The 22,635-nt window shown below is 45.8% G+C and overlaps 1 protein-coding gene across 2 annotated transcripts in view; it reads left to right on the top strand.

Moving 5' to 3' along the window:
* Positions 1 to 22,635, top strand: part of NEGR1 (neuronal growth regulator 1) — a 311,487-nt gene that overhangs the window by 202,901 nt on the left and 85,951 nt on the right. For both annotated transcript variants that reach the window (XM_067301402.1, XM_067301403.1), the window contains one exon: positions 9,342 to 9,467. In XM_067301402.1, the coding sequence (XP_067157503.1) occupies positions 9,342 to 9,467 (126 nt within the window). The remainder of the gene's footprint in view (positions 1 to 9,341; positions 9,468 to 22,635) is intronic.

Here is a 22,635-nt window from a genome sequence, read left to right as displayed (position 1 = left end):
AACACAAATAATAAAATCAGTCACAAAAGCACTATCGTGGACAATGTTACAATTACACTGAGCGTCTTTATGATATTGCAGTGAAATACAGTGGCCTTCCGGTGGGTGACTGTGCCTGTCTCATACTGGTGAAAGAGTGGTGGAGTGTTACACTGGGTAGGAAACACCATTACACCAGAGAATTTCTGTCCTCTTAATAAAAATAAAACAGACTTCACTTGTTTCGACGGTAGTCTCATGTACAGTACAAACACTATCATAAAATCCTGTACATTAGAAATGATATATAGCTGTTGTGTATCTGTTGATACAATGGATGGAGGGCAGTCAAGCACGGCTAGCACGGCCCGCACGTACTCACGGCTTACAGGGGCCAAACAGCTAGGGGAAGGAGGGAGCTGTGGCTGTTGATTTGCCTTTCGGATGAAGCTCTCCAACTTCGGGGATCGTGGGCAGGAATAGTCAATATTACTTGAAGGAGAAGATTCCTTCTGTGTGCATGGGGAGTGCCAAAAGCCGTCGCATTGCGTCGGTGCCGATTGCTATAGGCAGCAGTATGGGAAAACCCCTAAAAAGGAAGGGATCTGCCAGGGCTGTGCCGCGAGAAGGAAGGCGGCGCCTTGCCCGTCACCGCTCCTGGCGCTGGGGCTGGAGCTGGAATTGGGGCTGGAGCTGGGGCTGGGGCTGGAGCTGGGGCTGGAGCTGTGCTGGGGCCGGCGCAGGGTCCTCCCCGGTGGCTGGCGGCGCTGCCTAGCCGAGGCGAAGGCGCTGCTCACAGCTGCTCCGCTTGGGCCTTTTTGCACTTCTGCAGGAGGGAAGGATTGTGCCCTCTCGGACTTCAGAGGTAGGAATGTGTTATACTCTCTCCGCAGAAGCGAAGCCTTACCCACGGCAGACCGAGGCGTGCCGCAACGCGCTGCTTCGCTGGTAGCGTCCCTTGCGCTTGCTGCGTCGCTGCCCTCCGCTGTAGCTCTGCTCCTAACGGCGTTTGATGCTCAAACACAAGGTGAAGCCGACCTGCAGTAGCCGTGCAGGAGAGCTCGAAAAATTGGTGACCGAACGCTTTGCCCGTTGCTGTTTGCACCGCTTAAGGAATTAATTCCAGTCCCAAAGAGGCGGTGAGCGGGGCTGCCGCAGCCAGCCCTCCTCTCCCCCGACCCGCCGTGTTTGCTGCTTTTTGTTGGGAAACTGCAGTCAGGAAAGAACTGCTTCTCACTGCATACGGAGAGGTGGGGTCTGCAGCCCAGCTCTGGGGTGAAGAACTTGACTTAGAGGTATTGGAAAAGAGGCTATAAAATACTTGTCTTTCACCAAACGAGTCTTTCTTTATTGAAAAGCAAAGCATACGGGGATTCAGCTAAGGCAATGTAAGTGCAAAAGATGTACTTACAGCACCTGGGAGGGATTAAGCAGGCGATTCCTTAGATTCTCAGTATCTCTTTCCAGACTCCCAGGTGTAACACTTCTATATTTGTAATCCAATTTTTCTCATGCTTTTTATATGTACTGTGAGGATTGGCTATATTTTATATATGAGGAGATTGATTACATTATAATTAGAAAAGGGAGTTGGCTACAATATGATTTAATATGTTACTATAAAAAACAGTTTCTAACTTGCCATCACCTTTGCCTGTGCAGCCTTTCTGAAGGAACTCGGCTACGTGTCCCACAAGCTACGCTGCCGTGGCCTGGGCTGTGCCGGACCGCGCTTCCCCGCAGGGAGCTCAGCACGGCAGCGCTTGCTTCACGAAGCAAGACGGGTGCACTTAGGCTGAGGCCCCCATTTTTTACTTGATAATTCCAAGTTATGGTGAAAATAAGACGTCCTTTCTCATGCTGCAGAAGCAACAGCAACTGAAAAAGCATCTCTGCTCTGCTCTGCTCTGCAGTCCTTTCCCACTGCACCAGTAAGCTTTACTGTGCTGCATCGCTTACGCATGCATGAGCCTAACTGGGAACGTAACTCCAGCCCTTGGAAAGGAGAAATGAGGAATGACAAAGAGCTAAAGCCCGGGTGTCAATCCCATATGAAATGACGGCACACGTAACTCTGGGCTCTGGGAACAAGTACAAGCTGAAATACACTGTCAGCCAGAGACTAAATTCTTATTAATGTCAGTCAGTCAGGTTGCGGGGGTAGCAGACCTTGTCAGACAAAGTCACTGTCTTCGTTGCGTTAAAGAGCCAGGTGGGAAAGCCCTCCTTGCCAGCTGCCCGTGGGGAGATTTGATGTGGGGGAGCTGAGTGCTTCACCCGGTTCAGCTGTGCGGGTGGGGGTGTTAACGTGGCTCCCCCTCCCAGCTGGGCCTCGTTCCCCCAGCAGCCGGGAGGGCTGTCGCCACACGGCACGGTGCTGGCCTGGGTGGTGGGCTAGCCACTGGGGTCCATGGCTCTGCGGGGGCTGCCTTTGGGGGCTGTGGGTGTCGGGCCCCTGCCGGGCCGGGTCTGCAGTGTTCCTGCAGTATTCCCTGCAGCATTCCCTGGCTGTGCCGCTCTCCTTGCTCAGCGGCATGGCTTTCTCCTCTGGCAGCAGCTGCTGCAGCAGCGCGGCTTCTTTGGCGAGAATTGGATGACGTTTGACGTCCGGATGGAGCCCTTGCCATGCTGGGGGAGTCCCGATCAGCGGCTCTCCGTTCCCCTGCAAGGTAAGATCTGGGAGCAAGCTCGGCTCTTTACCCTGGCTGTGCGGCACCACCGGGTACAGCAAGCCAGAGTCGCCAAGCCCTGCAAGCCACGGGTGACGTTTAGGGTTTGCTGGTCTTAGCAGCGCTGCCATAAAATATCCCGGAGCGTGCAATTAAGTGAGGCAAGCAGGTCCCTTCTGCAGCAGGCGCTGGGAGAGCCTGCGTTTCCCCCTGGGTGGCCGTCTCCCTGGGATTCCAAGGAAATGCTGCTCCTCTCCCTCTTTGAGGTTTGAGACAGCTTTTATTGGCAAAACATGCCATATTACAATATATATAATTATATAATGTATGTGTGTGTATAGTAATATACAGTATATGTTTTTATATATACAATGCAATTATGTAATATATAGCACTTTGGAGGAATTAAGAAAAGGTTCTCGTAATACTGCTCATGAGGCGGTCACAGGTGGATGTATGATGGGGACCAGCAGGGACCTGCGGGTAGTTATGTTGTTCTAGTAACATAAGTAAGTGATATTTTTAACAACAAAGTGGCTCGGTGTAGCCAGCCATTCCTGCCCGCCTTGGGTTCCCTCCACCCTCCACTCAGCTGACCGCTGCGGTAGCTGAAAGGATAACGTGGGTGACAGCGCGGATGATAACAGCATGGGAAAGAGGAAACACAGCTGCGATGCCTCTGCACGTGGCGTTGGTGAGGATGGGCTCTTGCTAGGCTATTATGCCTCCTTCCACTGCTTGCATTTCAGGATGATTCAGATAATCCTCAAAAGAGAGAAACAAATATTATCTAGGAAGTCCTACAAAAATTAAGCTTGTGATGTTCAAATCATCTAAAGAGAAAGATGACGAGGTGACTTATCGTGTTGTACAGGTCCTTAGCCGTAGAAAAGATCCTTGATAGTGTGAGGAATGCTCAGTCTTGCAGACAAAAACATAATAAGATCTGATTTCTGAAAGCTGAATTTAGTGAAATGCAATTTTGAAATAAGATGCGTTTCCCAGCAGCGAGGGGGTGTTTAATCGCTGGCAGCGCTCACCAGATGCGGTAGTATAAGCATCACCTGGAATTTCCACGATAAGACGCGACAGCTTTCTGCAGCCGGTGCTTCCGTCCAGCTGCTGGGAAAGCCTCTCTAGCCAGCAAGCCCGGAGCGCCACGAGAGGGATCCCGGGGCCCCTCCGGCCACAGGGTCCCCGATCTCTTTGTACTGCTCCATTTGTTCACATTTGTTCACTTTGTGCTTCTTAACCATGGCTCGCATCACTGGGAAGGTATTTTCAAAATGTTTGCCATTAGAAAATACGGTTTTATCAAAATTAAAATATTTTACAAACTCCTATAGATTTGGCTTTTGAACAACATAGGCAAAACACTTCACAGTAAAGTCAAAGCAGAACACTGCTTTTTATTGAGATAAGTTTTGTTTCTACTTTACTATTACAAATTTTCATTTTATATCCCACTGGGGTTTCAAACCCAGTTGAGGTTTTTCATTACTTTTTCTTCATGTCAGATATTTCCATGTGAACATCTTTTCCAGTGATAAGTGAAATACAAATTCAGCTTGTTTTTCTTATTCCTTCTCCTTATTTCTTCAGAATTGTCTAGGAGGCCAACAAAAAAGTTATTGCCCCGTTTTTCTCAGCAGGGATGAGGAGGGAAAGCAAGTTTTGGCCCGTGGCGGTCGCTGCCTGCTAGATAACCTGGAGAGGAGACCGGGGCAGGGGAGAGGAGAGGAGAGAGCCGGCGGCCGGGAGGGGAGACGCTGGCACTTGGGAAGGAGCGGGCGAGATGGGGAGCGGGGGTGCAGTGACATGGCAGGCGGCAGGGACCCCACCGCCGGGGCCGGGGCAGCGCCCGCGGTGCGAGCGGAGGGCAGGAGCCATCCATCCGCGTGCGCCGAAGGAAAGGCACTTCGTCCGCTCCAGGTGCCCGTCGATGGTGGGGCTGTCAGTGCCCTTTCTGTTTGGAAATCTGATTACAATTGCATATATAATCCGGCTTTCCTACCGGCGTTCGGTCCCCCGTGCCGCTCCAGTGGCGGTCTCCGCCGAAGACGCATTTGAGGGTTAGAGCGCGCTGAGAGTCCTTCGTTCCCCCGAAATTAAAGTGAACGTGTTTCTCATCTGTTCTTATCAGTCAGTCCGCTAAAATCTGCGTACTGAACAACGAATGGATATATCGACCAGCTATTTCACCGCTCCGTTTTCGTGTGCCGGGCCCAGGAAGGAGAAGCCTGGACGTCGCCCTGATGCGGCACAGCCTGAGCGGCCGGAGGCCTCCTGGAGCCGCCCTGGTGGGTTCCTGCTGCCCAGGGACCTGCCGGCAGCCATCCCTGTCTGCGGGGTCGGTGACAAATAAACCCTAGCAAATCTCTCCTCTTCCCCTTCCAGAGGTGCAGAACCTCAAACAAGAAGCTTCATTGCTGTTGAAAATATTACACTGTAATGGTTATTTAACCTGGAAGATAGTCCCACAGCTCCAGAGAGCTGCTGTCAGTTAACTTGTACGTATTGACTTGGGAGAAGAACTCCTGAGTTTTTTGATTCCTTCGCTTAACTTCTAGAAACATGTTTTTTCTTGAGTGATAAAGACATACATCGCTCAGATTTACAAACATCTTTCTGAGGTACTGTAAACTGAATGAAAGCACTGCATTTACCACATTACTCATGATGTTCTGCTGTCAAATGGATGTGTACGTTTTAGATGATATGATCCCTCTCCAGCAGCTCATGTGGGAGCAGCTGTCCAGGTCTCGCAGGGCGCGGAGGCTTTTGCAGAATGGATTTGAGTAATGGGTTCATTGCGGGGATCTACGCAGAAATATAATAAATTATCCTTTTACGTGGAAATAACTCTTCCGTATGTTTGAGATCCTGAAAATGCTCGGAAATGAATGCATGCTTTTTCAGGCCGTTAAGTGCACTCAGGAAACTGTGGGTCGTTGCCTTTGAGAGGTAGATTCTGGCAAATTCCAAAGTGTGTTTCTGTTTCAGTGGAAATGTGGAAACCTCTCTGAACTTCAAAGGAGAGTGATACTGAACTTCGCTTTTACAGGAAGTGGGAAAGCTCCAGCCTTCCCCAGACCTTTGTTTTCCCTCCAGACAATGTTTCTCTGCTAATTAAAAATACGCTGTGCAAGCTTTTAATTTTCTTTGCTCACAAACGCATAGCCACCTGCAAGAGCTGAGAATTTCCAGCTTCTCTCAAGTCCTGTCTGACCCCAGCCCGTTTGCGTGGCTCAAGGGCTGGCAGCGGCTGGGCGGCAAAAGGCCTGGGGAGCACGTGCTGCTGGAGGGCTCCGAAAGCGCGGAGGCATTGGTGGCATCCAGCGTTAAGAGCTAAACATCTGTTCAATTAAGAATATTTTAAATCTAAGACAGGACTGAAATCTTCAAGCCACCACAAATCTCTGCTGTAGCTGCTGCTTCAACCGGCGACCAGGGCTAACGGCTCCTGCAGTGGTGTTGGCTGTCATTGGTCCACGTAATAATTAGCACCCAATTTCCCGTGGCTGATGAGAGAACGGATCACCCGTGGAATCACAAGGTGAAGTGCTGAGGCCTTAAATGCAGTATATCTGCAGGAGCATATTTTATATTATAGAGTGTGCACTGTGAGAACCTTAATTTATAATATTTACAGTGATGCTATCTCTGAATTTGTGTGGAAGAACTTGAATCGATTCAACAAACTCATTTGGGTGACAGGCAACCTTTTTAATAAACAGAAGACAAACATGAAAAATAATTCTAGGTAGGCTATTTCAGAAGTGGTTGCAGCCATAGCGCCTCGGGGTAGGCATCTCGCCACGTTTGCATTCACACCGAGCACGCTGAAATTTGTGAACGTTATTTACTTGTATTTTATTTTGCATGCACAGTGTTGATTTGAGTTGGTTATAACCACATGCATAAGTCAAAAAACATGTGAGTGGTAGAAAAAGTCTTCAATGGAAATTGGATATTCAGGAATAGGCCCTGGAAAAGCACTTTGCAGGTTCTTTGAACTTTGCAGTTGTATAGCGAAAAGGTTGCCATCAGTAGAGATGATGTAGCTCATGTGTTCCTCTGCATAAGTCATACAAGGGTCTGCACTTAGCAAAAAAATATTTACCAAATATTTTTCACATCAAAGATAAGCAGTGAAACTAAGGGTACAAAGCTAGAGAGTGAGAATATGTTGTCATCTGACAATGGATTGCTCTTAAATTTTAAATCGCAGATAAAATCTTCTTTTGAGATAATTCTAGTGAATATTGTTAAAGCAGGACTGTATGCTTATTCTGGAGCTTTGCAGGTAGTGCAATAGCAAGAAAAGTGTAGTTTTTCAAAGATGTGAGTGGTTCTGTGCATTGTATCTGTGTCCTGATTCAATAAATTGCCTACCCACTTGCTGTCCTGGAAGCCTGCATGAGACTTCAAAATTGATCTATTTGTGTTTTTGCATCTTGTGCCAGTTCTTGTGGCAAAGAAGCTGGGCAAGGTTATTTCTACCACTTCTAGTTCTCTGCAAATTTCATTGATATATTTGACCAGAATCACTTAATACATGTCACTAAATGAATTTAGAGCAATGCTGTTGAAGGCTTTAAAATGATAAAGTAAGGATAATATTTAATTTTTTGATAATAGATTGTATACTAGATTTATACAATTGGAAGGGAAATAAATACAGCCCTCGTAAGCGTATATACATGCTATACAGTTGATGAGCTGTATTTGGGGCCTGATCCGCACCGCGCGGGGCCGGTTCTCCTCGGCGCTGGGCGCGCTCGGCCACCGCTTGCGTTTCCTTGCAGCAGTGCTCCGCTGCCCGGTGGTGAGGGCCTGCGGGCTCCTCGCGCTCCCCCCCCCCGGCAGCGTGCGGCCTCTCCGGTCAGGTTGCTTTCCCCCTTGATTAAAGTCAAATTGAGTCAGCGTAAACTGCGGGAAAAACAGGTGCGGTGGGAGGCAGTTGTTCCCATCCTAAGAAATTATGCCCTCTTATTCCCAGAGGACTATGTGAATAGTAAATAGTTAATAGCTGTCTAACAACTTTAAATATAAACCGCTTACCAGTAATGAGATGTAGTAGTTCAGAAAAATCTGCTCCTGCCCTGTGGGTTTGTGCAGCCGTAGCTGTTGGTGAGCTTTCTGCAGAGTCTGCCTCACGCAGCCGTCGGTGTCCGCCCCAGAAGCGTCGCCGGCGAGGGCCCGTGCGGAGCGCTGCAGGCGAGGTACCAGCGCAGGACTGCGGCACACGCGTACGGCCTTTACGTGTGTCGTACAACCGCGCTCTGAGCTGCGGCTGCTGCTGTGCCGCTACAGTACACGCGTGCACGACTGCCCGTTTTCCCACTTTCACCCTTCGCTCTTGATGGAACCTAGAGTTTAATCTGTCAAAGACAACTTGCGTTCCTCGCCACTGCCGTTGGCTATTTCTGAAAAAGCACGGAAAAAAACTCTGTACTTTTTGAAGTGCATTGAGGAGGTATTAATAAAATATCCCAGAGACTGATCAGTTGATTGAATTGTCGCAACGGTGTTTGGGTTCAGGTGATGGTTTTTAGGTTACGGGGTGACAAACTGGAGCAAAGCGGCGAGGCACTGCCGCGGCATCCAGGGGCGTCACGTTCCGGCTGGGGAGCAGAGTGTGGGGTGAGGAAACGGGAAGATCGTGAACGTGGGGGTTTTTTTTCTTCCATTGATACCCTTTTACTTTGCAGAATGGTTTTATTTTCAAATGGCCGTTACAGAAGGTTCTGTAACACCCACATGTAGCATCTGCACCTTTGGCGCTTTTGTCCCTTCCAGATAGAGACAAAGAAAAGTGCTTTTCGCAGACACCAAGAGGGTGTGCTATGGTATGCTGTTGTTACTGCTCTTATTTCGTCTGTATATCAACCGTAATAATCAAATATGTAATGAAATACTGAAAATTGAAGATCCATTCTGAAGTCCCAAATTCCTGCCTTGATTCATTTTGTAATACTACAAAAAATAAAGCCTTCCCTTAAGGGTAGGGCACCTACTGCTTTCCATTATTTTCCATCCACTTGGGACTGTGTCATCTTATGCCGTGATGGTCTCTGTTACCCAGCCGAAGTCTTATTATTTTCTAAATATTACAGAAAATGGAATTTAGTTTAGAATTTTGCTGATGACACAAAAGAAAGAAAAAAGTCCAGCCGTTTTTTACTTAACTGTGTTGATAAGAAATGCAAAGCGACAGAGATGAATGTATTTTAGTCTTCACCGTGAACAGCTATGGCTCTCTTAAGCACGTACGGAGTAGATGGAATGGGCATTGTTATTTTTCAAAGTACAAGAAAATTTTAATTTGATCTTCATTTCAAACTATCAGAAGCAAGCTCAAGCTTCTCTTAATTAAGCAAAAGCATCAGTAGCAGTTTGCCAGGAACTAAATAGCAATACCATAAAATGGAGGAAATTGCTGCTGTCTTTCTCATTTCGAATCCGTGGACTGTTCCTGCAATCGTAATAGAAATAGCTGTGGTTGCATCTAAACAAGGAGAATGTCCCTTTTTTTGCTCATTTGCAGAGTTTCATTTAAACTGCTTTTTTTTTTTTTTTTTTGGATAATGACACTGTGTATGTCAGAACTCTCCTCAGATATGTGTGGTTTGATGGAACTGAACTGATTCAGCAGCTTTCCATTACAAGTTTCTCATTGTTTCATTTCAGTTTCCCCGAAGATATTTCGTATTTCAAATGACCTCGTTGTGAACGAAGGAAGCAACATTACGCTTGTGTGCTTGGCCACGGGGAAGCCAGAGCCTTCCATTTCTTGGAGACATATCTCTCCGTCTGGTAAGCACAAACACCCTGTCCCTGGGAGCTTTGCGCTAAGTTTCGCTGGGAGCAGGCTTTGCTTTTTCTATTTTCGAAAGTGTGACAGCATTACTTTTGTATGCCTTAAAAATGTGTGGGCTTAACACGGTTTTCAGAAGAGAGAAGCTTCCTCAGATTTCAGCTGAGGTCAGGGAAAACTGTACTGCTGCTTAAAATGGGACTGTAAAGTTAGAATGTAGAGATAGGGGCACAGAGAATTAGAGACCCTAAAAAGGGGTATGTTTTTAATTTGGGCCCAAGCGACTTGCCAAGGACAGAGGAAGGAGGTAGTATTCGGATGTAGTAGGATGAGAAGTCTGAGCAGAAGCTCTTCTCGCAGACTGTAGACATTTATCAAATGATTCCTATGAAAACAAAAACAAGGAAACAAACAGGAACATAAACGACTCTCTAGAACCAGGAAGAAAAATTAAAAAAAAAAACAAGTCATGCAATAAATTTAATTTAATTTCACTACTATTGAACCTTACAGTTATTCTATGATACAGCATAGTTTATTAGAATGGTTTTATTGAAGAAATTAAATTCTATATGAAAAATTGCAAGCAAAATGGCATCTAAAAGTATAGTTTCTATTTAATTGCATGTTTCCTTTAACATTATTATTTTTTATGAATTCACACAAGTACGGAATTCCTCCTCCTATATCTAAAGGAAGTCTTTCCTTGTAGCTAACATTACAGGCATCTCTGCATTGGTTGACTATCTGCACTGGTTCAGAGGCTCCACAGTTGGTTCCCTGAGAGCAAACCTGAATCTGGAAGCGGGCTGGGTGCAGAGCTGAGCACGCGTAGCTCCGGGAGCCAGCCTGCTTCTGGGAGCAGTATTAGTTCAGCCGTTCCCACGTTGCAGTTCAAGTTCCAGTAGACGTGGCAATTTCTTTTCCATTTGATACAAAAAACACTTTCTGGAGGCTTTGCAGATACAAGGCAACTCACTGCGAGTTATCTTTGCTGGAGAGCGGCACCAAATATTCAGTGCCTGAAGCTGTATAAACATCTAGTCCTTTCCTAGAAATGCTGTTTGGAAGAGACCTGCAGAGGTATTTAATCATCTCTCCCCCTCAGCTGCCCCTGTTCCTTTCTCTCTGTCACTAAGAAGGGAAGAAACCTTGGCTCTGTATCTCCAGGTTACTGGTGCTGGAAATTCTGGTGTCTCATATTTTTAAGAGGTTACGCCTGTTACAGGCACCACTAGTATTGCACTAGCTCTTTTATATGGCTTCTGTGATTATAATTCATTTTGAATTGAAGGTCTTTCTGTTTGCTCACACAACTTTTCTGAAATCCATGTAATTGCAGGGAAGAATACTTTCATGGACTGTCACAGCTTACCACAGCATGTCATAATACTGAGTAACAGTTTGCTTTACAAAGCAAGATTTGAAAAAAATAACTTTTGACCTTTAAAACAATGACAATGAATTCGGCTTGAAGTGTCCGTCAATGGACTAGGGAAAAAATCCATTGTAGCAAAAAATGGGTTTTTAACTAAATGTCAAACAAAATTTTTTTGGAAACTGTGCTGACGCTTTAGAGCTATAGCTGAAAACATTAGATTGTCTGTAGAAGGGAGCCGTTACAATTTTCCTGGAAAGGCAAAAACAGAAAAAGATAATTAGTGCACTCAAAGTGGACAAGGGGTAGGAGGAGGAAGTAGATCATCCTCATCTTAGACTTCAGACAAAATAAGCGCGTGTAATCACAAGGGTTTTCGGTAAACCCCCCGATTTTATATCTTGACCAAAGGACTGAGAATGGCAAGAGGAAAAACGTGATCCATTCAGCTACGGACTTATTATACATAACACAACAAGTATTTAAAATGAAATCTGAAGAAAGACTGATCAAAGATACTGTGGTACACGCGGAGTAAATCAAAATGCTCAGGGCGCAGCGGTGCTGTGCTCCGACAGAGCGGAGGGGATTTAGCACAGCCGACTGAAGGCTGAAAGGTGTAGTTTTGCACTCAGCAGTTCTCACTACCAAAGATTTAACAGCCAGGCAAATACGACCTGCTCTTTGTTTTCCCTCACTACTTCAGCTTCCCGAGACCTTGTTCCTTCTGCTTCCTGATTCATTCTTTGAAGCTTATATGAATAACACCTGTAGGAGAGAGCAAAACACGTTTACCATATAATCAGCATTCCATCTTCTCTGTTTGAGCATCCTGACCGAAGAATTGGCAAGTAAACCGGCAGATCTTCTATACCCACTAGTCATTATTCTTTTAGGATGTACTTTGGGGTAGGGCTGCTTGTTGGATTGTTCTTGCCTTATCTCTTACTCTCGCATCAGGAAGCAATAGGTTAGCTGAAACCCAAGCATGGCCTTAACAAATTTGGTACTTAAAAAAAACCCGCAGAATCGAATCACAGAATCGTAGAGGTTGGCAGGGACCTCTCGAGATCACCTGGTCCAACCCCTGCTCAGGTGGGGCCACCAGGATCAGCTGCCCTGGACCGTGTCCAGGCGGGTTTGAGCATCTCCAAGGCTGGAGACACCACAGCCTCTCTGGGCAACGTGTTCCAGTGTTGACAGCCCTCACAGGGAAAAACCTTATTCTTATGTTTAAATGGAATTTCCTGTATTTCTGTTTGTGCCCTTTTCCTCTTGTCCTGACACTGGGCACCACGGAGAAGACTCTGGGTCTCTCGTCTTTACCCCCACCAGGTATTTCTGCACCCTGCTGAGATCCCCCGGTCTCTTCTCCAGGCCGAGCAGGCCCAGCTCTCGCAGCCTCTCCTCGTGTGTCGGAGGCTCCAGCCCCTTCACCACCTGCGTGGCCCTTTGCTGGACTCACTCCAGCAGGTCAAGCTCTTTCTTGTACCAAGGAGCCCATTCGTGTTGTGCACATATACTCATCATTAAAGCAGCTGGAGATGCACGTCTCAAAAAACCGTAGTAACTGTGGTAGTAATTTGGTATTAACAGAACTATCGCAGGTTTACTGTCTCAGGGAGCATTGGAAACATCTCAGTCACAGCATTACTAATTTACTTGACTTCCAGATGTATTTAAACTGTTATGCTCAAAATCTTGTTTATGGGCAAAGAGGCAGCGCACCTTATATTCATTCATATATATATATATTTTTTTATATATGTATGTATATAAAGTCAAGAATTTATTGCTAGTGTAATTGAAGTCATAACATTCTAATTCAGGAATCATTATTAGTCTAGATCTAATTGTTACAGAAAAAGGAAGAATAATAATGTAGTTAAAATTATTATACTTCTTGGATTCTCCCCCTTTTCCTGGTATTATCCTCATCCCCTTCCCACCTGCTCCTCTGCGCCCTAAGTTGGTGGTTTCATTCTGGTGTGTTTTGGGGCAGTGGGGGTTACAGCAAGTTGTCAGCAACCAGAGTTCTTCACCGGGAAGAATATGGTGTTCATGGTGGTGGCTTCTTCTTCCTTCCTTTACTATCCACTTGGAATCATTTTTATATGTTTGCTGATACGCATTTAGACCTTTCTCTTTCTTCGCTGGTCTACAGCTCCAGGTTACATCCAAATTTGCTATATATGGTGCTGTTTATGTATGTTAGATACTATTTCTGTCTTCTCTTTGCCCCTAAAACCAATTTTGTCCAGCTCTAGGTCTGCGTTTCTTTAACGGACCATGGGTGGGTTTTTATAGTTGTGGGGTCCCCCATGCCAAGCCTGTGCCCATCTCTCATCACCCCATGCCTGTGCTCCTGCCCTGCACCCTGTGTCTCCACTTCTCAAGGCCTCTGCTATCGTACCAGGCCTGCATTTCTGTACGCTACGTGCATTAGTTTTAAATATCCCATTCTATGTAGAATGATTGCTCGTTACTGCTGTCTATATAAAATTACAATTGCACCCCACAATGATAAACAAAATGTAAAACAAATTAACCGTAGACACCTGGTCAACTAAAGAAATTGCTGTCACAGCTAAACCAAAGCTACAGGCAAGTCAAAAAACAGTTCAGAGAAGCCTGAGGCCGTGCAAACTCAGTGCAACACACATGGCCTGTTACTGAGAATGGCAATACCGTATTACAGAGCTGCATCATTAGAAAACCCATTTCTGGCAATAAGTGAACACTGATAAGAGCACTGGGACATACCTTAGTTGTCCCGTAGCTGATTAATGGACAGAACTCAGTCCTGAGTGGAAGGACAAGAGGGTCCAAATAACTTTTTGCTCAGAAATCCTGTAAAATACTATGGAAGCGAACACATAACTTGTGGTCTGTCTGTTAGTCTACCAAATACAGAATTTTTCCATTTCAGTAACAACATACCATTTATGTGTTCAGGTGCATGTTCTGCTTTGCAGACAGTTATAAATGACACTCAAAACCAATTAAAATCCTATCTGGCAAACAGGAAGCCTAGACTTATTAGCAAAAAGGCAAGACGGTTGAAAACGCTAGATTTCTGTAAGGGTTTATAGTCTTCCTGCTGCAAATTACCTTTATCTAAACATAAAGTTCATCTGCAGTTTATATTTTCTATCAATTTTTGCCTATAATTCCCAGTGGCATTAATGAGGGTTACATACAAGCATCACATCCAGAATACAACTCTAAATTATATTAAAGAATTATATTTAGAATATTCTAAAATTGTTTGTCAAAGCTGTTACTAAAAGATAAGAAACTGAAATCTCTGAATACAAATGATTCAATGTAGACTAATTCCAAAATATTATCATGATTTGCATCAATGCAGCCTTTACTTGGATAAGGTTGGATTCAATTTTTTTTGAACAAGAGATAAAATGAACCTTTAATAGGAATAAAAATAAAATCTATTTAGAGATGATTTTTAACATAGTACATAAATTATTGGCCTGTAATCTTTATGGTACATGTTTAACTTGCAGTCATTATGTAAATGCATTCATTATATAAATATTCATTATACAAACCCATTATGTAAATCCACAAAATCTACACATTCAGTGTAATACCATAAGGAAAATGGAGCTGAGGTCTGTAATCTGAAAATCTTGTATTGTTGAAATGTCATCTGAATAAATTGCAGGTATTACTTATTTTGTTCTGACATTTAAGAGCAAAGTGCAGCATGAATAGTTTAAGAATGAAACCAGAATTTTAAAGAATTAAAGGTCTGCGTGAATCATAATTCTGCCTTTTAACACTCGTACGCACAGTGTTTGGCTGTATCACCACCTTTGAAAGCAAGCTCTGCAAACGCTGCCGCAGCAGTAACAACAAAAGCCGTTCAGCCGTCTTGTGATGAAACGTTGCCATTTTACAAATTTCTGGTTTGTTATGGGTTGGAACGCTTTTCCGCTGGTTTTGACAAAACTTTCCCTAGGAGAATTTTCTCAGCTGCAGCCCAGAAGAACAAATAACGCCGTGACCGCAGGTGACGCCCGGCAGGAGAGTCGGGCTGCCTGGGCGGCTGCTGAGAGGTTCAGGCTGCTCCAGGCGAAGCCCAGGTGCCTTTAGGCAGTAGTGATCATACGGTGATCACAGGAGAGACGGGCATAAAGTGCCTGGAGCATTAGCCTCACTTTTTGACTTTGTTTAGACTGCTTGACTTCACAACCGTAACGCTTGTTTAGCACAAGTAGTTTTAGATGTAATTTTGTACATTTTAACCAAATATTTTAAATCCAGGTGGTTCATGTTGAAATCATATTGTTACTGCCGGAATTCACAGGCAAGGTTAGGATCTGTAAGTGCACATTGCAATCTTAGGCAGCTTGTGCTAACAGCAAGTGAACCTACGTTAATGCTGTGGCATGAATCACGAGTGTGCTTTTTGGGCCCCACTTAACGCACTTGGGTTCGCATCAAGGAGGGATCTCGGAGGCTCACTCCGTATTTGTGCGTGGTGCCAGACTGGCTTCAGTCTGCTCCCGTGAACCGAATGCCCGTTTGCTGTTGGAGCACATCTTCCCACGTAGTTTCATCTGAAAGGACTTTCGTGCTCCAAAACCGCTCTGCAGCCAAACCACAGCGCAAGAAGGGAGGCCAGCCCAGGAGCTCACCTCAACAGCGCAGTCCTGAAGCAAACTAAGGTGCTGATATAGACGCACCCAAAGGGCATAAACCGAACCCCTCAAATGAAAGAAAACTGCCGGCTGCTCTTCGGGAGTGAGCTTACCACGGTGCCGCCACGGATGGGGGTTCAACCCGCAGCTGCACCAAAGTAAACCCTCTGGAAACTCACGCCGTGTGGACACCAGGTCCTCAGCGCTGGGTTAACCTGCAGGCGCGCTCCTGGTACGCTCGCTGCCTTGCTGGCTAACGCAGAGACGCTGCGCAGCAGCCTGTCGTGGGGGCAGCGGGTCGACAGCGAGGGGCACCTTGATGCACGCTTTACGAGCAGGTTTCGCAGCTGCTGGCTGAGGGCAAAAAAAAATGTTTGGCATGCGGGAATCTCCCGGTTTAGCCACAGCTCTGAGCGCAGTGTGCGGTGGTGTTTACTGACCGTGCCACCCCAGCTTCTCCGGCTTGTTCACGCTGAACCGCCTCCCCTCTGCCCTTTACGACGTCTTATCCAAATCCTTCGTGTGGCCCCTTGTGTCTTCTGGCTTCATATCTTCTAGTTCTTCTTCTTCTATTCCCGTTTCTTTCAGTTTTATGACCATGACTTCCAGTCTAGCTTCCAGTTCTCTTGCTGAAATATGAAGGCAAACTGGGTGTATATATATGAATGTATTTTGGTGAGCAGTTTTTCAGAAATTAATAATTTAGCTGAATAAAAACAGATTTTCACATGTTGAGCAGAAGGCAAATTCCTAGTATCAGGACAATCTTGTTGTTTTTCCAAAGAATAATGAGACTGAAGCTTTTTAGAAAATATCTGTAAGAATTGTTTAGCACATGCAAAATAACAGGTTTTTCACTAACATTGAGGAAAGCTAAAGTTTTCCAGAAAAATTTACCCTCAGTTTAGGTTTGACCATATTCACGTCATGACTCCTCTTCCCCACTAAGACGTTTCATTTGCCATCGGGCTATGTGTGTATGAGTGTGATATGTCTGAACCGAATCTAATGCCAGGCCTATTGTTTCTGGACAGCCCTAAAGCTTTGAAGATGTATTACATTAATGTATCATCATAGCACTGTCGTTCTGACGATATATTAGTGTAATACATCTTCGGAGCGCTCCACTGATAGGGCTGTCTAGGAAGAATGAGTCTAAGGGGTGATTCAATTAAATTACAGGACAAAAGGCAATGCGAGGCGCTGAGCACGCAGGGTCTGTTTCCTGCAAGATCCTTCCTGAAACACACTGCTGCAGAAGGTTTATATTAATAAAAGGGGGAAAAAAAGCTTTTTTTTCAAGTTCTAGCTAAATCCTAGGGGGAGAAAAAGCTTGAAATGAAAATAGTTAATGTCAGATATTTTGTTCCATTTGCACTTCTAATATAGAGCTGTAATTTTTCAAATGTTTTCCACGTATCCACACATGAAAGAAGTAAGAAGTATTTTGTTAAAGTGCAAGTACTGTGAACCATGGATTTTAGACTGAAAATACTTAACTTACATTAATTATCATCAGATTTCCAGGGCTTCGTGTGAGTACAAAGTGTGAATTCATCTTTTAAAATGCTCCTTCCCTTGCCTCAAAGTAGTTTTAAAACTGAAAGTTTTAAAAACAAAAGTTTCTGGCTTGTGCCATTTGTCCTACTAAATTCTAGGACTCTAGCAGACAGTGTTGCTAGCGAGTGTTAGTTCCCCTAATATATTTCATATGTGCATGGTATTATCTTTGATGTGTAACAAGCTGTTTCCACCCGCTGTTCTGCTTAGCCGCTGCCTTTACGCCGCGGCGCTAATGCCGGCACTAAGCAGCCTGGGCGAAAGTGCCAGCCGTAGAGCCGCGTCGTCCCGGCTTTGTAATTCAAAGTCAAACTAGCTGTTGCTTCAGATCCTCTGGAAATGGTCCCGCCTGGAGAGGCCTCTCTGCTGGAGCCCTGTTAAGGAGCCAAGTCTCTTCCGCTCGGGCTGCTTTGTCCTAGATAGCTGAAAACCGGTGATTATTTGTTGTGGTTCGTCAGTTTGGGTTCGTAAAGCCCGGCGTGACTCTTCGGTTGTCTCACGCGCCAAGTGATCCCACGCCGCTTCCTCGGCTGCCCGTGAAGAGCCTTGCAAGCGGTGGAGGATTTTCTCACAGTACGGCTATCGCTTAGAGAGCAGGGCAGTCCCGGGGTTTACCTCCGCCGCGGCGCCCCGTCGAGCTCTGGCTCGAGCCGGAGCGGAGGCACCCCTCGCGGTGCGCAAGGGCTGCGGGGTGCGCCAGCCTCCCGCCCGCGGAGGTGTGGAGCCCAAAGCGGCAACGACCTGCAGCCGCCTTTTCGAAACGGAGCTGGATTTGCTGCTGTATTACACCTAAGGCGAAGCGAGTTCCCTTCAGGTGTTTAGGGAAAGGAACGTGCAATAATCCAGTGATTTAATCTGATAGGCGATGACAGTGATATGATATGCCCCTCTGACGCCAGCATTGCTCATCTTGCAGGCAACAGCTTCATTACGGGCACTAGCCTGTATTCCTCCTCCAGGTGAAGCGTTGCTGGACTGAGCTGAAACATCAGTTCCTTGCAGCGAAGCTGGACTCGTTTGGAGACAAGCCAGGAAACCTTCAGAGAGATGCCAGGCCAGGGACGGTCGGCAGGGACTAGCTGAGATTAACCGTGAGCAGGGAAGTTTCTCTGCTCAGCGGAGGAGCGGAGATAAGCGCTGGAGTCCTCGGGCTAATTGCCTGCCCCTGTTTCACTCCACTTAGTCTCCGGCATCTGTCTTTAATAACTATTCTAACTTCGGGAGGTGGGAAGGACGGGACTGTGCACTCAGCTATACTGAGCTGCGATAGAAATGTGCAAATTGAATCTTGCCTGTGTTTTTTAAATGTCAGCGCAAGCTGATTCCAGAGGTAATGCCCTCTGCGCCAGCGTATTACGCTGACAGAGATGACGTTAATTCAGGGATCAGACGCCCCTGGGCTTCGCAAAGCTTTCGAGTCCTGGTCCTAGACTGGATTTGCAGAAAACTCCTCTTCACCTTTTTCAGCCTTGCGTTAAGCTCGTCCCCACTCGAGGAAACGGCCCGGCTTTTGCAGTCCTGTACGGGGGCCCGCAGCTCGGCGCTTTGTGCCGGGCCGGCGTTTGCTCCCCTGAATGAGACGCTCTGCCTGAGCCTCCAGAAGTCAGGGTTTCTCCTAGTCCTCCCAGCGTCTATTCGCCTTACGGGTTTTCTGTTAACGGCCCTGCACTGCTCCTGATGCGAGCTGGTCTGCTCTCCTGAGTTCTTAGTTCAGTTGCAGAAGTTCATTCAGTTCATCAGGCGGAGGCTAAGCTGCTGGGCTGCACTTGGCTTGCAACGTACAGCCCGTTGGTTCGTTGAGCGCCCTAACTTGAACAGCTCGCAGCGCGGGCTCTTACCTGACCGCTGCCGCAGGTTCCAGCCCACTGCGAGGAGCCGGTCCTGCGTGGCTGGGCCGCGTCTCCTTGGCAGAGTCCCCCGGGAAGCGGGCTTGGCTCCTTCTGTGAACCGTTATCCTTGATAAACGTGCACACGGACCTCCTAAATATCATGGCGATGGGCACGTTATGATTGCATAAATGGTTTGGTCTATATTACGGTCCTTTTGGGGACTTAAATTTTTGTGGTTAATATTTTACGTGAATTTAATGTCCTAGCTTGCTAGTCTGAAGTGAAGTTTTTCAGTCTGTAAGGTTGTCAGTTGTCATTAAAGCAATGGTTCCTCAATATGAAACACGCTACTGGCAGTTTCCCAAGAACTCTAGAGGAAATAGTGTGCAGCTCTAAGCAGAGTAAATGAGGGCATTAATTATCAGTCCAAAGACAGCAGTGCAAACTTTAGTACTTAACATAAACTGGTTATTTGCAATTCTTTCCCTTGCCTTTGGATAAACAAAAAATAATGATCCTCCAAAATCACCCCTCTCCCATGCAAAAGATGACATCTTTTGGTTTCAGGTTTTGGGCCTTTTTTTTTTTCCATGATACTTGTGAGTGTCGTGCTTGAGGGCTACGAGTAATCTTAGGATCCAATTAAGTGACATTCAGTATCACAATCCATCGCACTGGGGTCAAGTAATATTGCACTGTCTGCAATTAGCGGGTTGCTGAGGAAAAATTCTTAGAAAAATGTCATTATGATCAGACCTGTTCCAGAACTCTGAGTATTCCTTCAGGAACAATTAAAGGTATTCCTAGAAATCCTCGTGTCGTCTTAAACAGACTGAAAAAAGCTTCTTGTTAAAATAGAGTTGTTAGGAGAATAATATTCCAACTAGGATGGTTGAATAATTGGGTCGTCTTTGTGAAGGAACTGAGAAATGAGAGTAAGATTACAATCTAGGCGAAATGTGAAGATTCAGATTAAAATTGTCCAAAAGCATTACACAGAAATAAGTATGAACATTTGGCTATTTTGTAACAACTAGAAAGTATTTCTCACTTTTCAATAAAAGTAGATGAACTCATTAACAACTCATAAAAATACTGTGAAAATTAGAACTTTCATATGTTTGGTCTCTCTCCTCAGATATTAGTTCATTTTTACTTGAGAAATGCGGCATTCTTGAGTAAGCGATTTATGAATCATAAATGAATCAGATGACATCGTGATGGCATCATCACTCGGGCCCTCGGTGTTTAGACACCCTTATCCACAGATTGCTAACCCAGTGCCCCTCCTTGCTGCTGTCCCTCATCGTTTCCTTCCCCGGAGCAGATCCTCCCCCCAGAAGACCGCTTCACCAGTCTGCAGGTACGCTCTCAGGCCTGGGACCCAGGACTCCCTGTTTCTTCTCCTCTCAGCTTTTACAGAGGCTGTAGGGGAAAGGAGGGAGAGCTGTGCTCGGTTTAGGAAGGATGAGCACGGTTATCCCAGCTTTGCCGTTCAAGATACTGATGGTGGTGGCAGCTGCGATATCGGTACTTCAAAGGGTTATACGTGCTCATGGTTTTGGATCCAAACACTTACTTCCACGCTGTAATCTGTCTGTCTCACTGGAAATGGCTTGAGCGCGTAATAAGCCGGGACTAGCATCAGTTCCAGCTCTTGCTCTTCACACTTCTGCTCCTGCAAGGGTCTTCACTCACTGCCGGATGAGGTATCTCAAAGATTGGATAATAAAAGCCAGTCCTAAGAGCTGAACAGGTATTACAGTTCTTAAGCTGGCGCTATATTGTAGTTATTTGACATCCTACTGAATAAGGGGGAAAAAAATCACCCTTGGCTCAAGTGAAGTCCTCAGAGATTTTCGGAGCTGCCCTGGCCTTGCACCAGGTTTTTCCTCTTACTGAATTATGTTTAACACCGGGGGAGGAAAATACTACCTCTGCAAAACTAGTCCATCCAAGCCTTTGAAAACTTGTCCATATGGCAGTCTGTACTTATGCTACACCTTATGCCAGGAACCATATGTGTGGCAAGAAAGCACAGCTTTTAATTGTGTTCCCTCCCGAGGAATAACAAGTGTGATGATTTATCAGGCGTCATATCATATGACAGTAGCAAAAATAGGCATTCAGGCTTAGTTTCACAGGTGGTTTTCTTCCTGGCTGGAGAACCTGATCAGGTAACCTAAAGTATCCAAAATAGATGAACTGCATATCATTATCCGTATCAGTATGTCTGGTTAAGAGATGTTCCGAAACTGTGCCAGAAAAGCCCTTGCACGTGAGGCGCTCTCCTCTTCGTGGTTCTTTTACCTCAGCAAACAGCCTTTTCCTGTCTTTGATCAGAAGCCTTGGCTGATGTGGCCTCAGGCTGATGGGTGGCTGCCCTTGCCGCCGCGCTCCGTCGCCCCGGGGCCAGCGGGGCTCTGCCGAGGGGCGTCCTCCCTCCTCGGCGCCGCCGCTTCCGGAGGGCCCGCGGGAGAGGTGTCGGAGCGGCAGCGCGGTCCTCCTCCTCCTCCTCCTCCTCCTCCCCCTCCCCGCTGCGCACGGGCCCCCGGGCAGCTGCTGCTGCTGCTGCACCTTGCCGGCGGCGCAGGAAGGGTCGCCCCCCGCTTGCCCGCTCGCTCTTTCCCGGAGAGGTCGCGTACGGGACCGACCCCAAATTCCTTCTTACGGTGGTGTCTGGCAAGCTTCCTCCCGGACTTCACCGGAGCCGGGATTTCGCTCCAGAATTCTTAATTCTCACTTTCCCTTTCCAGTCTCTCTGTGAGGGAGTTGAACTGTCTCGTGAAACCCTTCTTCATACACGAGGGTCTTCATACGCCATTTAGTGTCTCCACTTCTTCTGAATATTCTTTTTTTAAGTTGGATACGCAAAATTCATAATATGTCTTGTCATTTGATTTGTTCGTAACTAGGGTGTGCATGCATGTAACATAAATATGCTTGCATATACTTCCATATATATCTTTCACGTAACAGTTTAATTTCTACCACGTAGCCGTGGGGAATCTCTAGAACTAAAAACAAGCTGAAGATGAAATATTGTGCAGAAGAATAGCAAAGATTAAATGTGGTATCCGTTAGTAAAAAAAACTGATAAAACTCCAGACTTTTGCTTTTAATGTATTCCCTGAGAAAAATATTTATCTCTAATATTTATTAGAAGCTCTCTCATGTGATTTGGATGCAAAATTTCTGGGGGCATGAGCTTTTAAAAATGATTTAATTTTAATATTTTCAAAATGTGTATGTGAATTGCATAAAATATATGGGGTTTACAGCGTTATAAAAATACATGCATAATGCTGCTGCATAAATTAGTTTAATAGCCCAGCATAGGATCCCTATAAATGCAAGGGTTATATAAAATATATGTATATATAAAATAAAGCACATATATATAAATATATATAAAATATATAAAAAGTGCTGATGGGCGTTTAATAGTAGCAACATTTTTGCAGATCATTCTGCTAGAAATTATTCTAGGAACTCCCACGAAGTTTTCCACATAGCAGTTTTGATGAGTTTGAGCTGCAGCAATGTGTTATTCATCACGTCATTCCCTAGCAGGGCCCCAAAGGTGGCTTTTGCCGGCACTCACATGCACCTTTGCTTCCCTGGCACGTACCGCTCCTGTCGATATTTTTCCAGTGCAACGGTGACCGCTTGCCGGGTCAGAGAAGTCTGGGAGCGAGCGTTACTTATGCAATAGCAGAACTGTGCCAGGGACAG

This window comes from Apteryx mantelli, chromosome 8 (genome assembly GCF_036417845.1).
Source record: "Apteryx mantelli isolate bAptMan1 chromosome 8, bAptMan1.hap1, whole genome shotgun sequence".
NCBI classification, from domain to species: domain Eukaryota; kingdom Metazoa; phylum Chordata; class Aves; order Apterygiformes; family Apterygidae; genus Apteryx; species Apteryx mantelli.
The sequence above is the reverse complement of the archived record's forward strand: the minus strand, read 5'-3'. Positions and strand labels throughout refer to the sequence as shown.